We start from the raw sequence: 15,554 nt of genomic DNA on the forward strand, positions 1-15,554 counted from the left end.
TGCAAGCTATCTAGAAGCTAGCTACTAGAATCTATCCATGCAGCAGCGTCGTCCTCTCGTTCGGTCCATCTTCAGTTGAGCAGAGAATTATTGGGAGTACTTCGCTCTGGCTAAAGCTTACGTCCTACAGCCTACAGGACGTATGTATGGGTGTCTACTGTTTGGGGATTATTCTCTCTTTCGATCGATCGATTGGTGGGAGACGACGCGTGGCATTAGATGATTGCACGCGTACGTGCTGTGACGAGGATGTGATCGAGCAGGGCATGGCATGGCATTCAATTAGGCCACACGGCCACTACAGTTAGCTAGTAGCAACAGCCAGCTAACCAAGGCCAGCTAATATATATAGTATTGCACAGGCGCGCGAGAGGCGATCGACGACACGCCAATAAATTAGGATTAAGATCGGCGTCAAGAAGGGTGGTTAGCAGCGTAATTTAGGTGCTACCAGTGTTGTAGTTGCTATGCTAGCTAAGGTAGCAGGAGTGGTTGGTAGTAGACTGATGATGGGGTGTACGCAGTTCGTTTGGTATCTTCTCTTGTTCTTCACGCTCGTCGAGGAAAAAAAGAAAGAGAGAGAGAGTTGTTGTTGGTAAGCTGTGCACGTCGACCCGTCCTACGTATGTACGTGTGCTCCCTGTACCTACACAGCTCGGTCGGTCGCCTACAAGTAAGCCATAACGGCATAACGGTACGCAACTGTTTTTCTGCAATAGGAGAAACGTCGTCTCGTACAGGTAGCTAGCTAGGCACCACCAAGTCCTGGTACACTGTAGTAAGTAGTACCATGTGCACCTTAGCATGAAAACCACAGCACACGCATCCAAACAGCACCTCCGATCCATTCATCTAGAAGAAAAAGGTGCGTGAGCGCTGACGGCGCGTGGCGTCACGCGTGCACGCACACACGAGCGGGACGTGCGTACGTGCCAGCGCCAGCACATATAGCTAGCTACTCCTATGGCTATCGCTACCTTTTTGGCTGTGCCGACAAAATGCTACCGGGCGAAAGAGAAGGAAGCTAGCTGCACCTGCATATGCATGGTAGATTGGTTAGCCGGCGCGCGCGGGCGGGTGGGCGGGCCACACGCAACGCAACTCTGCAATCTGCCAGCAGGCTAGCGAGGCGATCGAGCACTAATAGTACGCGACACAGCTGCGGCGACGGCGACCCTGCCGTCGCGCGCGCGGGCCCCAGCGGGCGGCCCGTCGACCGTTTCGGCGCAAGTGGCCGCCGGACAGCGACGGACGGACGTCGGGCGGGCCGAGCTCCGGCCGGTCGGGGCGCGCGGCCGCGGCGGCGACGTCCGTCCTACCGGCCGTGCGACAGTGTCTGCTCGCGACCATGCATGATTGTGCTTGTCGGCCGCGTCACAACACTCTCTGCGTGCGCGAGCGATCAGAGGTCGCCCGCCAAAACCGGGGGTTCTTCCGGGCACACGCTCATCGATCGGCAGCTGAGACGTCCCTGTGCTGCTGCGCCGGCCTGCGCGCGCGGTCGTCGTCTCGCTCTCGCGCATTGCCAAAGGCCACTCCTTGCTTCATCTCGGTCGGTGCTCGCCCTACCACGCACCAGACCGGACCGCGTGCGCGCTATCGGCCGACAAGTCCGCGGCCGAGCTCGCGCGCCCGGCGGCCGGCCGGCCGTCGTGACATCGATCAACCACACCGATGGGCGATCGATGAGCTGTCTACACGTACGAGGTATATATGCATGCGTGCTACGAGAGCAACCGCCGGCCGCGACGTCCATGGCCGTCGCCCCCCGGCCGGCGGCGGCCATAACTTCGTTGCCGCCTTGCCGCCGCCGGCGTTGCACATCGATCGTATCATCCACTCAAAGTAAGCACGGGAAGCAATACGTACATATACACACGTGGGGCTGGGATCCTTAGCTTTGACGTCCTACTTCATGCCGTGACGCTGTCACTTGCGTGTGTGAGCCCACTTGTGCAGATGGTCTTTCGTGCCAGTAAAGCATGCATGCATGCATCAGTCATGTATAATAAGTATACTCTCTGTGCCATTTCTAGAACCTCTCATACACTCGCACACACATGCTCACAAATTTGCTTGGGTTCTAAACAAAGAGAGGCCATTAACCCTAACAAGGATTGAATCGCAACTGATATTTTTTACAAATATTTCAACATTTTTTATGAAATCAAAGACCCTGCTCTGGATTCCCTTTGTAACTGCAAATATCTGCAATTCTCGTATATAGGTGCGTCTACTATCCAGATAAAAATATGCACAACAATATTTCGCCTTGATGAAATAATCTCTTCTTCTGAGGAGAGCCCCCGCGTCACCCCCCGCTCGGGTGACTCAAGCAGCTACGGCAAACCCTAGCCGCCGTCCACTTCCTTCCTCCCCTCCCCTCGCCGCCACCGGAGGGCACTACCGGAAGTCTGAACGGCCCCTAGGATGGCGGCGGTGGGGTTCTCACGCCCGGATTTGGCCGCAGGCGCCAGTCCTGGGCAGGGGACGGCGTGCGGCGGCCATGACGGAGCTGCCGTGGGGAGAGCCAAAGCTCACGCACGCGGGCAGCCTAGCGGGCGGTGAGCACGTCGGTGGCCGGGATTTGGGGGCGGCATGGCAAGACGGAGGGACCCGGCCGAATTTGGGGTCGGCGACACATCAATGCGGCGCAAGTTGACTGGGTGGCACGGGTAGGCCGGTCGGCGGGCACGACGGCGGCCGCGGTGACGGAGCGGCTGGGTCCGGCTAGATCTGGGCCGGCAAGGTGCCGCGCGGCGGTGGCCCTACGTAGCATGTGGTGGTCGGCTCGGCGCGTGGATGAGGCTTCGACTCAGCGCGGCAGTTGGCGGCGGAGGGGCGAGGAGGTCATGTAGCTACGGCCCGGTGCGGCGTGAGGCCGCCGCACGGCTGCGGCGGGCGCGACAATGGGAGGTCGTGCAGAGCCGCACGGGACGAGAAGGAGACCGCGCCGCGGCAGCAAGCTGGACGGCTGTGGACCAGCATGGTGTGGGTGGCCGCGCGAGGAGGCATGGCGGCAGCGCCGCTCACGAGACGGCTTCCATGGCTACGGCCCTGGTTTTGCCGAGCTGAGTGCGTGTAGTGCTTGGGATTGGATGCTCTGGGCGAAAACCCTTGCTGGCGATCCAGCTGGTGGCGATGGCAGCGGCGCTCTAGGACGTCGTTATCCCCGTTGGGGGCGTCATCTTGGAGCTCCATCCCTACTGCACGGGGTTCTCTGGAGAGAACCCTGTCCAGATTCTGGACGAGTGACGGTGGCGCCATTGGCGCCATCCCCTCTTTGGAGGCTGTTGATGATCCTTATGAAATCCGACCATCACACTACTCATAGAATAAAGGAAAATTAACATTCCTTACTCACATATGTGTTATCAATAACCTAGTTCCACATGTATTGGCAAATAAGTAATTTCATAAATACAAGTCTGTACAAGAGAGGAAACGTGCGCAAATGCGGACGAAACACATAGAAGAACACTTGACGCGTATAAGACGGTGAAGAGGGCCCACACGCTAGAGCAAATCAACCCAATCAAGCATGGGTCCACAAGGATCAGTACCAAGAACTAAAGGACGGCTCACCAGGAAAAGACGGTGGAGGACCTGGACAGGCGGTTCCCGCCCTTATCTTCCACGTGGCGGTCGCTTGTTGACTTAGGATAATGGAGGGAGAAGATTCCCTAGAGATACCTCCCGGGAACCACCCACAACCACCTATAAAAGGAGGAGGAGACCCCCCCCCCTCTCACACACGCCACACTTGAAGCCTCTCTCCCTCTTTCTACTCTTGTAATCCTTAGGCTAGTGGAGCTAGGCTAGAGCTGAATTCTTGTAGTGCTATGCTAGTCTTCGAGTCGGTTGGGAACGTAACCTCCGGCTCTCAATATGGCTTTGTACTCGACTTGTCGGTATCCTATCTATAAAGAGTATTGTTGTTATGCTATTTCGATAGTATGCTATGCCATGACTTGTTCTTTATTAAGTTATACTCATATGCTTAGGCTGAATCTATGTTACTGCATCGGTTCGTTGTGCCTTCGGGCTTGCTCTAGTTCTATGTCTGTCGATCATCATGGTCGGGGTTCCAGAGGAGCTAGAGTAGTGATCACGTGTACGAACGTGGTGCTCGGACGTGTTGGGATCCATCAAATATGACTGTGCCCCACGATTTGAGGGGTAGGTGGCAGGTGGTGACAGCCCTGTCTGTCCCTTGTAGTCCCCCACGTTCGGGTATGGTGTAGGAGTTCTAAAAGATATCCTGCCTTGGCAGACCAGGACTGGATATTCTCCCCGTAATGTTGTATGCATAGGGTTAGATCTGATCATGTGCTTGTATGAACCTTTGTAGTATAGATAGATGCCACTAGGACCTCTTGTATGCCTTGCTCCCGCTAACTTTAGGCTTATTCTTTTATTCTTTATTCTTGAGATTGGCTTGTGTGTGTGTCACATTATCCTCATATATTTATCATGGCTTACCCCGTATGATTTTTGGTCTATTACTTAAGCTTATGATCCTGGATATGTATCCGATAAATCCTTTTACACCAATATTATCCTTTGGGAAAATATAAATAACGATACCCTGAATACTCTCCGGGTGAAATGCTACAATGGTATATCCGTGCGCTTGCAGATTTATTCGTAACGTTAAGAAATACCAACAGAGACGTCATCTCTGGAGACCCAACTCGACTTGTGGCATTGCTAGTGACACTGCGATCATGGGAGGCTACAGCCGATGGCGGCGTCCTCGCCGTGACGGGCTTGCGGCGTGGCAAGGTGGCATGGTGTAGGATGGCAAGCTTGACGGGGATTGCTGAGCTCGTGTGGAGGTGATCACAGTTCTGGTGGCGGATAGGGGTTGTCGCATTTTGTCAGATTGGTTGCTTGCAGCGGATCACAACGGCTGGCTTTGTTTGGCAACTGTCAGTGCGGCGTGGGACTGCGTCGGAGGATGGCGCTTGCAGCAACGGCATCATGGGACGACTAGGCTTGCAGCGGACTGCGACGGGTTGCTCAGTTATGCTGGGCTACTCCGGTGCAGTACATCATCGGAAGACGGCGCAAGCGACTTCTTTGGCTTGTTGGCACGGCGGTGGAGGCTATGTGCGTGGGGGAGCAACGAGGCGAAATCAACCTGCGGCGGCAGCTTGTCTGTTTGATGGAGACCTTGGGAAGCGGGGCAACTCTACTCACCATTCTGATGGCGATGGATCCGTGACATGGAGTATTGTGGCGGACGTAGCAAGGCCCCCACGCGTAGTGTTTCTTCAAGGCGACGTGAGCGAGGTGGAGTCCAACGGCGGATGTGGCAAAGCCCCGTTGGAGAGGTCCGGATCTGGTGATATCATTCTGTCAGGTGGAATGTGGTTTTGCAGCGGCACTACGGCGAAGGGTCATGCATGGCGGTGGCCTTCTCAGTGCATTGCGGTCAGTTTCTCTCGGTTCCCCATCGATGCGGGGTCACGTTGGAGGTTTCGGCGACTATATAAGCGTGAGAATGCCGGTGAGTGCCGTGGGAAGGCTTCGGTCTCGGCTGCCGTTATCGATCGGGCTTATGATTTTTTTCGAGTTGAGCGGCTACCCGCGTTGATGTCCCAATCCAACCCGGTGTGTCTAGTTTAAATTTTTTTCCTTTTTCTTTTCCTGTCTATGGCCTCCCAGGGTCGTAGTCTTGTACTTTTTCTGCTCGCACTATCTTGTGCCGTTTATTAAAATAAATTATTCCGCCTTGATCGGGCCACTAGTTCTTTTTTTTTACAATTTCTTCTTTGTTACTGCAATTTCTAGGTAGTGTGTAATTCTAGGTGAGTAGAAGATAATAAAAAGTTCATGCGATTGAAAATTATTAGTAGATGCCCCCGGCACCACTTCCCCTGATGCACGTGCACGTAGACCTACTGATACGTACGTATCACATCATGCATGCATGCAGCCGCCCTGCTCGCCATGCATCTTTAGTTCGTTGATAAGTATTAAGTGATGTCATTCATACTAGCCATTCCCATTGTATGAGTATTTTTATATAAAAAGCACTTTCCTATAGATATGCTACTCAAATTATCATACTGAATGTCATATTCGAGATTAGGTGAGTGTGTTTTCCAAATATGCCCAAAAGGTACAAACACAGTACAGACAACTTTGTGCAGAGATGTCACCGGATCACTCAAAGACTCAAAGCAATCAGGGACCATAGGAACATAAGTAACGAACTTGACATGATCAAAAGCAAAGCAGGGGCGGAGGACGGAATGTGTGCGTGCATGCAGTTACATGTGCATGTGTGTGTAAAGCGTCGTCCCACACGATTTGTCCCTTATCCAAACGCTGCTCAATGATCGCATGCACCAGCAAGCACACCCGGCAGCAGCGTAGCTAGCCGCTTTTTTTGCTCAGTGGAGCGTGTGCGATATATTCTCTTGCTCCATCACTGCAAAGGCCCCCGGGGAAGAAAGCTGGTGAATTGGCGCATAAGAGACTGCAGTTCTTGACATCTCGTCATATCTAGACCTCTGAAAAATCTTTGTGAGTAGTTGCTATCCATCGTCTCAACATAAAAGTTATCAGAACCAAAAACCGTCCGGACCACGCCGGTTTTCAATAAAGCCACTTGAATGGTTTCGACTGCGATGTTCGGAATTCAGTTTGCATTTTGATTAAATTCAAAAAAAATTCTGGAGCAATCACCCTCCGCCTGCGTTATGGGCACGACTAGTTTGATGGCTCTTGTTTGTCCGGAATTTCCTAGCCATTTTGAACAGGACGGAGATCTTGTTAATAGTCATATATATGTTGGAACATAGAACATAGGACCTTTGGATCACATCCCCGGTGTGCCTTGCATTGGGACACATTTGGCGATCGCCGCGTTTATGGTTGGTTTTGGAAAAGGCAGAGATGTTACGCCGATTGAATACGAGAAAGAGACCAGCAATGTGAACGTATCAGGTGTTCATACCGGAAAAAAACAGGAAACAAAACTTGTGGGGGGTGGCTACCACCACGATGATACTTATGATCCAATTTTCAACTGAACCACAAATTAACACAACTTTTATTTTGGTACTATAAGGATATGGTAGAGCAGAGAGCAGAGAGCAGACATCATGAGACCGTGAGTTTTCAGAAGAACAGTTGAATGATGCATGTAGCCCTCTGGAAGAAAGAAACAAAATGACTCAACTTTTGCTCCAGTTTGGTAACTGAGACAATATATTTGAAAAGGATTAATGTGGCCGAAGAAATAATTATATTGCAGAACACTTGAGGTATTGATGCTAGAACCCATCACCATACCAGAACTAGAGAGGTTATAGGAAAAGCATATATATAACTATGAAGTCTGAAAGGTGCAGTTGCAGTTACAGTCCACCAGAACACCTGCAGGGTAAGTGGGTAACTGAAGGTAACAAAGGGTTATCCTAGGGGCAGGACAGGCTGATCAAATCATCTTTCCATCTGCACTTGGACACTTTAATTGCATGCAGTGCCCTGCCCTGCCTATCTATGTGCTTGCACTTGCTAAACATGATAGGACAGGCATTTGCTTGGGGATGGATGGTCCTTGCAAAATCAGATGACCCACAGTGCTCATGAAAAAGATGCAGCAAGCCCATAAAGGAGAGGTTAAAGGCAGTGCAGTGGAGGACATGGTCCTGAGCCCTGATGATACTACATTCTAGCGTCTATTGCCCTTCAATGGATGGGAAATAAAGCCAAGTGGCATCCAGACAAACAGGAACCCCACGCTAACACCACAGCTAAGCCGCATTGGAGGCTCGCTCTGTTAGCAATACACACGCGGCGTTCCTCGCTGAGATGGAGATGAGGTGAGATTATTAGGTCAGATTTGATTAGATACCCTCCTGCTGCCATAGGCCCTTGCCCTTTGGTTGTGTTGTGAATTGTGATGGCCCTGCTCACCACTACACTGCTAGGTCCTTATTGAGAGGGAGGGCTTTCCAGCTCATCCACTCATTTGCTTTGCTGAAACAAGAGGCATGCCAACCCCATGTATCCTAGCTAGTGAGAATCTTCAACAGTACCATGACATGCTAATGGCCAATTAGTCATGATCACCATCATCATCAAACAAACAAAACCATGGATTAGCGTCAGACAAGAACTGGACAGGACATACTGAATAATTGCTTGTGTGTGTATAACTCCATGCAGATGCATCCACATGACATCACGCAGTTGTTCACCAGGTGTGCCGTGTGTGTAAAAGGAAGAAATGAAATTTCTTTTAGATAATTGAACTGAACACATATCCCAGTCCCCTACATCCGGAAACGCACGCAATGTAATGCATCCATCAGAATCAGATTTCCATGCATCTAGTGCACCCTGAGACAATGCGAGATACCAATCGTGCTAGGCTGTGATAGAAGATGGTGGCCCGTGTCGTTCTTTCTCGCGTCACGTGGATGCTTCGCCTAGAGCTAGAAAGGCCCACGGCATTACTCGCCTGCACGCATGGCGCCAAGCTTAAAGCCAACAATGGAGGAGGAGCCAGCAGCTGTCCTACCAAAGGAAAAGCCCAACCCACAAAAATCAAAACCTACCTAGTGAATCAAAGCTCGAGAGTGAGATGGCACGCAAGAAAGAGAAGCGAGGAGACAAGATTGATCGATGGGACTGAATTCGTTCGTATATCTGAAGAAATAGCATCAGAGATGTCAAGTGCACTGCTATGTACTAGCTACCTGGTCAGTCACGGTGATGGATTAACGGTGTGCCACTGCCAGGTAATTATAGATGAAGCGAAAATAAAGCATCTGGGCCTCGTTTGTTTAACAAATTAAAGCACCTGGTCGACAAAGAACAGAGGGATATGAGATGTCGGCAAGGAAGATAGGGACAAGTCAAGTCACCCCAGCATCATCAGCAGGCAATTATTTATTCCTCCTACTAACGCAAAAGAGAAGATGCAAATCTGCCATCCTCCTCCTAAAGCCTGGCTGCTTTACATGATTACATCAGATCTTATAGCACAGTTCACGCATGTCCTTTAATTCAGGTCTGCTGGCCGATCGATCCAGCTTGGATGATTAAAGTTCGTGACTAAGCTAGAAGAAAAAAACTTGCAATTCCTGGGGCTGACTTGAGACTGGACATGTAGTACTTGTTGCCTCTCTATCAGAAACAGAACAGTTGAGGAGCTATAGATTGACTTTAGAGTAGTACTGCTTACATGCTCACCATTCAGCATCAGTACATTTGGAAACCAAAACGGGGGATTTCGCTGACCAATTTTTTCCCCTCGTTGCATAAATACTGAGTTCCAAGCAAGAAAAAAGAATTACCTGGTGAAGGAAAATAAACAAAGGGAGAAAAAAGAAAATTAAAATCTTTATCTAGCGCGTCGATCACCTGTGCAAGGATAAAGATTAAAAAAGCAGTAGGATGGAAAGAAAAAGAGAAATGAACAAAATCGTTCACTCATCCTGGCTGGGCTGTAATAAGTAAGTGGCCCACGGGTGCTGCGAGCTCAGTGGGCTTTAAGTACTGCGTTGTCTTGGGCTATATATATCCGCCCGATTCCACCAACCAACCCACGGAGGAGAAAGCTTTCTTCGTTCGACAGGCCCGTAAAGCCCATGTAAGCATCGGGCCGGGGTAAGATGCTCGCTGGGCCTTGGAGTTTTTGCTTCCTTGTTGCTTGCCGCCGCATCATCGGTGACAGAACAAGAACATGTCGTCTCGAGCTTATCTTTGCCGCCAGTTCTTCTTTACACACGCAATCCGATGCACGAACCGGTCATCTGATCTGATCTGACCTGACCTCCTAATCGGATTGTTGCTATCTCGATCTCGCGTCCAGTCCATCTCTACAGCATCCCTGCTTCTGCTTGCATTGGAAGCTTGTGTGCCAGGACATATACATTGTCTATGTGTCAGTACGCCAAACAGGAGGTGAATATGAAGCAACTGTTCTCCCTACTGTTTTAGTATCTCTCTGGCCGCCGCCGTGTGTTAGGCGGTGTTTGGATATGATGTGCTAAACTTTAACAGTGTCACATCGAATGTTCGGATGCTAATTAGAAGAACTAAACATGAGCTAATTATAAAATTAATTGCAGAACCCTGTGCTAATTCGCGAGACGAATCTATTAAGCCTAATTAATCCATCATTAGCAAATGGTTACTGTAGCACCACATTGTCAAATCATGGACTAATTAGGCTTATTAGATTCATCTTGCGAATTACACTCCAACTGTGCAATTAGTTTTGTAATTAGTCTATATTTAATATTTCTAATTAGCATCAAACATTCGATGTGACGGGTGTTAAATTTTAACAGGGTGGAGCCAAACAGGCCCTTAGTTGTACATGAGGAAGGTGACCATACCAAAACTGAGATGTGGATCGATGGATCATGCACCATGAGGTATACGCGGGAACTAAAGCGCGGTAGGCCCCCCCTACGGCCTTGCTTGATGCACATCCATAAGCATTTCTTCTGCTTTCCAGGTGTTGCTTCTACGTGCAATGTTATCATTCACTAACTTATCGAGTACCACGCAGGAATGCCACTTTTCTACCTGAATAACGTCAGCAGCTAACCGTGCACAGTTAATCTTAATCCTCCCGATCCTCGTCACTAAACTTTGGGAACCAATAGGTAGCAGCAACTGAATAACTATATTTGAATAATAAGCTAACTTGCACAATCGGCACAAAATATTATTTATGTGGAAAACTTTCTCAAAATTAAACCAAATGTAAAAAACAATGGTGGCGAACAACTCACTCCCAACCTTTTCTATATGTATCATACATACATACACACACCCTAGTGTGCTGCTATTCGATCATCATCTCTCAAACAACAAAAGATGAAATAAAAAAAAAGACTTCTAAGTTGTAACACACGACGAGCTGAGCACATCGGACGTGCCATCGCATGCATGGCCGTGAATCATTCTCTACGTACGTAACCAGGCTCACCAAATACACGGCCCTTTCTTGGAAGGAAGCATGTGCATGGACGTGCACGTACGCTCTCGATGTGTCACGACCCCAGCAGACCCCGAGATACAAGGGACATGTATTGGTGTCAGTGAGGTCATCACGCATGAGGCAAACGCGGGAGACTAAAGCGCCGCGGGCTCCACACGCGCCTCCGTCCCCGGTCCCACCCGGGTGATTAATGATTAATTATCGAAATCCGGAGCCGCTAAGCCGTCGCCATCCGCGAGGGGCTAATTAAAAATGATTAGCGCCCCCGCTTTTGGCGCGGCGGATTAACCGCGTGGACGCCGACCCCCACCGCACCTGGCTCCTCCCCTCCCGCGCCACGTCACCCCTCCCCCTGCCCTCCCCTCCCGGGCGGCCCGGCCCCGCACCCGCGCGCGCCACGTGGGCCTCCGCCGCGGGCCCGGCCTCTTCGTCTTCCTCTTCCTCCTCCCGCGCGCTCACGCAGCTTTGAATAAGCAAGACCGATCCGGCGTGGCGCCTGTGCTCCTCCGCCCACGGCGCGCCGCTGCCTTTTCTTCCCCTCCGATTGAAGAGGAGCCCCTCATCATCATGGCTATCTTTACTCCTTTTGGGCAATTAATTAATGCGTGGTTAAGCTTATCCGGATAGGCATGCATGCATGCCGGCCGGCCGCCAGGCGCCATGGGTCCCTTTCGAGCTTATCTGGGGCCATCATGCCCTGCCGATCATCTGACGGGAGGATGGATTGAATGGATCGGTCGTCGATCATGGTGGCGCGAAGAAAAGGCAAGCTTCAGGACTTGTGTGGCTGAGAGCACTGGAGGTCATTTCAATTCAATTCGTCGGCAGTTATTATCTCGTGATAATGTACTGTATTACTCTCGTAGTATAATTCGATCCTCCCGTCGATCGCCAAACCATCATTTTGAAAGCTTCCGCGATGCAGCGTGTAATCATTCGGTTGCCCGTCGAGCGATGAGTTCCATGAGAATGACGTCGTCTTCAACCTACCACACCATATATAATGGCAAACCACCCTCGCAGGAAAAAAAAATGGCAAACCCTACATATTCCCATTATTACTCGGTCGCTTTGATTGTCCAGAGCAAATTAGAATCACATCTATAGATCTTATGGAAATCGTCTATTAACTTCAGGGGATACGTGTGTATTATTTACATCAGAATAATGACTTATCCCAAAAGGTGATCTCACTGTTTTTTAAAAATCTAAGGTGTGATTTGGTCCGGTGGAGTTGCAGTAGTACGCATTTTCTCTTGTAACATTTGGTATCAAACGATAAAACAAAAGGACATGCTAATAGCCAGGTGTCTAATAACAAAGTTCGGCTCAATCAAACCTTGCAATGCAAATTTAACGGTTAGTTCTCTTGCATGCCTATCACTCTATATGTTGTAACTCTCCTCCCTCGGTAAGTCGGGATGCTGGGGTTTACTTGTATAATGCACTTTCCAGCACCTTTTTCGATTCAGTATAGTATAGGTGGGTTTTCATGCCACTGAATTGCTTCAGAAAAAAAAAATCTAACGGTTCCAATAGCAACATCAATGTCGATTTTCGCGTCTATCCTCTTCATCAACCCGCTCACCAGAGTAATTAGTTGAAATACATCGTCGAGCTAGTGTGGTGAACGCAAGTTTCAGCCCCCTGACACCAATTTCCAATATGAGATTAGTTGTTTCATTTCTGTATTACAAAATCCATGTTATACTTACACTAATTGCTGGTCAAACATTTAAAAGTTTAAATCTTGAATGTAGTTTGATATATTTTTTAAAAAAAGAGAGGAAGTGACAGGAGTTCCAATTTTAGCCAATTGTATTTTCACCTCAGACATAACAAAGTATATACACGCACTAACTACCCCTAACAGATATGCTACACACATATGTCAATGCATGAAGACTGCAGAGACTACGCACACTACCCCTAACAGATATGCTACATTGAAGTAGCGTCCAATTCTGAATTCATTACGCCGGCCGGCTCCATCGACGGCCTACACGCCTGATTGAACAGGGCAGGGCACTGTTGATACACTCCTTGCCATGCATACCACGCCACCATACCGCGCACCACACCATGCAGCGACGACAGCGTCCAACATCACCACCCCCAGCCATCCCCCGGTCCATGTGTCGCGCCACCGCTTCCCCCGCCGGTCGCCATCGCCGGTGACCTCAGCTCGCACTGCCCCGCCGGTCGGGTATATATAGACTCGACGGCCACCCGACAGGCTATACTTCCCACCCCAACCACTGATCGCTCTCCAGGTATTCTCACCTGCACCACTTGGATCTTCTTCTCTTCTGCTAGCTGAACGAGCCACCTGGGTTGCATTAGCAACCTGCTCAGTAGTGATAGGTATCCTCGGCTCCTAGCTAGTTTGACTACTTTGGTAGGTGATCGTCGGACCAGGCATGGCGATGGCGACGACGGAGCAACGTCTTGGCCGCGTCCATGATGACGACGAGCGGCAAGACGGTGGTGACCGCGGCGTCGTGGCGAGGGATGCGGCGAGCCGGCGGGTGTCCCGCCTGGCTGTCGAGGGAGGCGCCGACGCCGACGGCAGCAAGGGCGCCGGGCGTGCCCAGGGCGTGTTGAAGGGCAGGCTGCAGGACGACGCGGTGGCGGCGCGGCGCCGGCGCTCGTTCGGCGGCGCGCGGGCGCTGCCGCCGCCGCACGCGTGGCTGGCGATCGAGGACGCGGGTGGCAAGAAGCGGTACGACAGCGACCCGGAGGCGGCGGCGGAGGAGCAGTGGGCGCGGCTGCTCGGCGCGACGGGCGCGAGGCAGCAGCAGCTGCGGCGGAGCAGCTTCACGGTGGTGCGGCGCGAGCGCGCGGCGCGGGAGGCGTGGCTGGACCGCGCGTGGGAGATGAAGCGGAGCTGGCACCAGCGCAACGGCGGCGCCCCCGACGCGGACACCCCCGTGGTGGTGGTGGTGGGGAAGGGCGGCGGGGGCGGCGGCGAAGGCGGCTCGGGCGCCTCCTCGCCGGGCCGGTCCCAGCAGGCGGGCGCGGTGGGCGGCGGCGGCGTGGCCATGGACGTGGAGGAGGTCCGCGCGTGCCGCGACCTCGGGCTGGAGCTCCCCTCCGACTGCACCGTGGAGATCCAGTGCTACGGGCTGACGTCCGGCGGCAGCAGCCCCACCCACACCGCCAGCAGCGGCGCCGACTCCCCCGGCGCCGTCTCCAGCCCCGGTACGATCGATCGATCTCACCATCTATAGAATACTGATAGCAATTCAATTTCCTCCATAGAATAATCCATGAACAATAATCGCTCGTGTTCTAGACGTGCCTTAGACATAGATACGCCTCAGATAATATCTGCAGGCAAAGCATATACTACTAGTAATCAATCCCCCTGGTACCCTGCCATGGCCGGCATGGCAAGCGCGACGACGAGTTCTTTCTCTGTCAGGTCAGCAAGGGCACCAGACGATGGACTTTATTACTGTATTAATCGGAGAGGGAGGCTAATTATGATCACTACTCGAGTTGATCGCTACTCCTCCACCTGCAGCACCTACCTTCCCCTCTTTCGCTCTTTCTTTCGTCTGCGTCGCGGCAAATACACCGGCGACAGCGACGACCACTCCATTTCACCATTGCCAGCACAATCCACTCCATTTCACCATCAGGATCCCTGCTCATCATGAGATTCATCGACGTGATGCTAGATAGCTACTCCCTCCGTCTCAAATTACTATTCGTTTTAACTAGATATAATAAGATATATATTATATCTAAATACATAGCAAAAGCTATGTACAAGTCAAAACGAATAATAATTTGGGACGGAGGAGGGCTGATCATGATTAGTTGCGTAATCCATTCACGCATCCATCTCGCAGAAATTAGTGAAAGAAAATTAAAGCGTGATAGCGTGTGCTTATCTGATCTGTTTTTTTTTCTTTGCGAAACACAGGAGCTGATCCGATGGACGTGAAGGCTCGGCTCAAGGTGTGGGCGCAGGCGGTGGCGCTGGCATCCACCTCCCATCTCGGCTCCTGATAATGCTCCATGCCATGCACACATGCCAGCCACCGTGGCAGCAACAAAGCAAGTGATCGAAACAAGCTGGCATAAATTTTTTTAGCCGTATCATACATGGGTTCTCTAGCTAATATGTATGCAGATGTGTGTGCACCGCTGTGTTTTTTTTGTTTCTTTTCGTCCCAACGTACTTAAATATAAATGCTGTACGCACTCGAGTAATTAAGTACTCTTCCATTTGTAATTTGTAACTTGTGAGCCTTGAGTGTGTGGGAGAGACATATAAGCGTGTGTCTTGTGTGTGTCTGTGTGAAAATCAATGTATACTATCTACATTTCTAACGACAACTTTGATCGTCCCAGGCAACCACTTGGATGCCTTTCTTGTGGGCCAATGGTGTCCATCCATGACCTCTCCTTCCCTGTACAACCCATATATTCCGATTATACAATTTCTCGTCCTCACCCATATATCCATATGGTACCAATTTTGTAGCGTCCCCTTTGGGTTCCCTACTAACTAATTTTCAGCCATCAAAATTTTATATTTGTGGTGCAAAATGGATCTAACTTTCTATTT

The 15,554-nt window shown here is 50.8% G+C and overlaps 1 protein-coding gene across 1 annotated transcript; it reads left to right on the forward strand.

Moving 5' to 3' along the window:
* Positions 1 to 12,990: 12,990 nt before the first annotated feature.
* LOC117847503 (uncharacterized) lies at positions 12,991 to 15,322 on the forward strand. Its single transcript, XM_034728717.2, has 2 exons — positions 12,991 to 14,176; positions 14,907 to 15,322. Exons 1-2 carry the CDS (start codon positions 13,396 to 13,398, stop codon positions 14,990 to 14,992), a joined length of 867 nt encoding a protein of 288 aa, XP_034584608.1. The 5' UTR covers positions 12,991 to 13,395; the 3' UTR covers positions 14,993 to 15,322.
* Positions 15,323 to 15,554: the final 232 nt, after the last annotated feature.

The sequence above is a fragment of the Setaria viridis genome, chromosome 3 (assembly GCF_005286985.2).
Source record: "Setaria viridis chromosome 3, Setaria_viridis_v4.0, whole genome shotgun sequence".
In the NCBI taxonomy this organism is placed as follows: domain Eukaryota; kingdom Viridiplantae; phylum Streptophyta; class Magnoliopsida; order Poales; family Poaceae; genus Setaria; species Setaria viridis.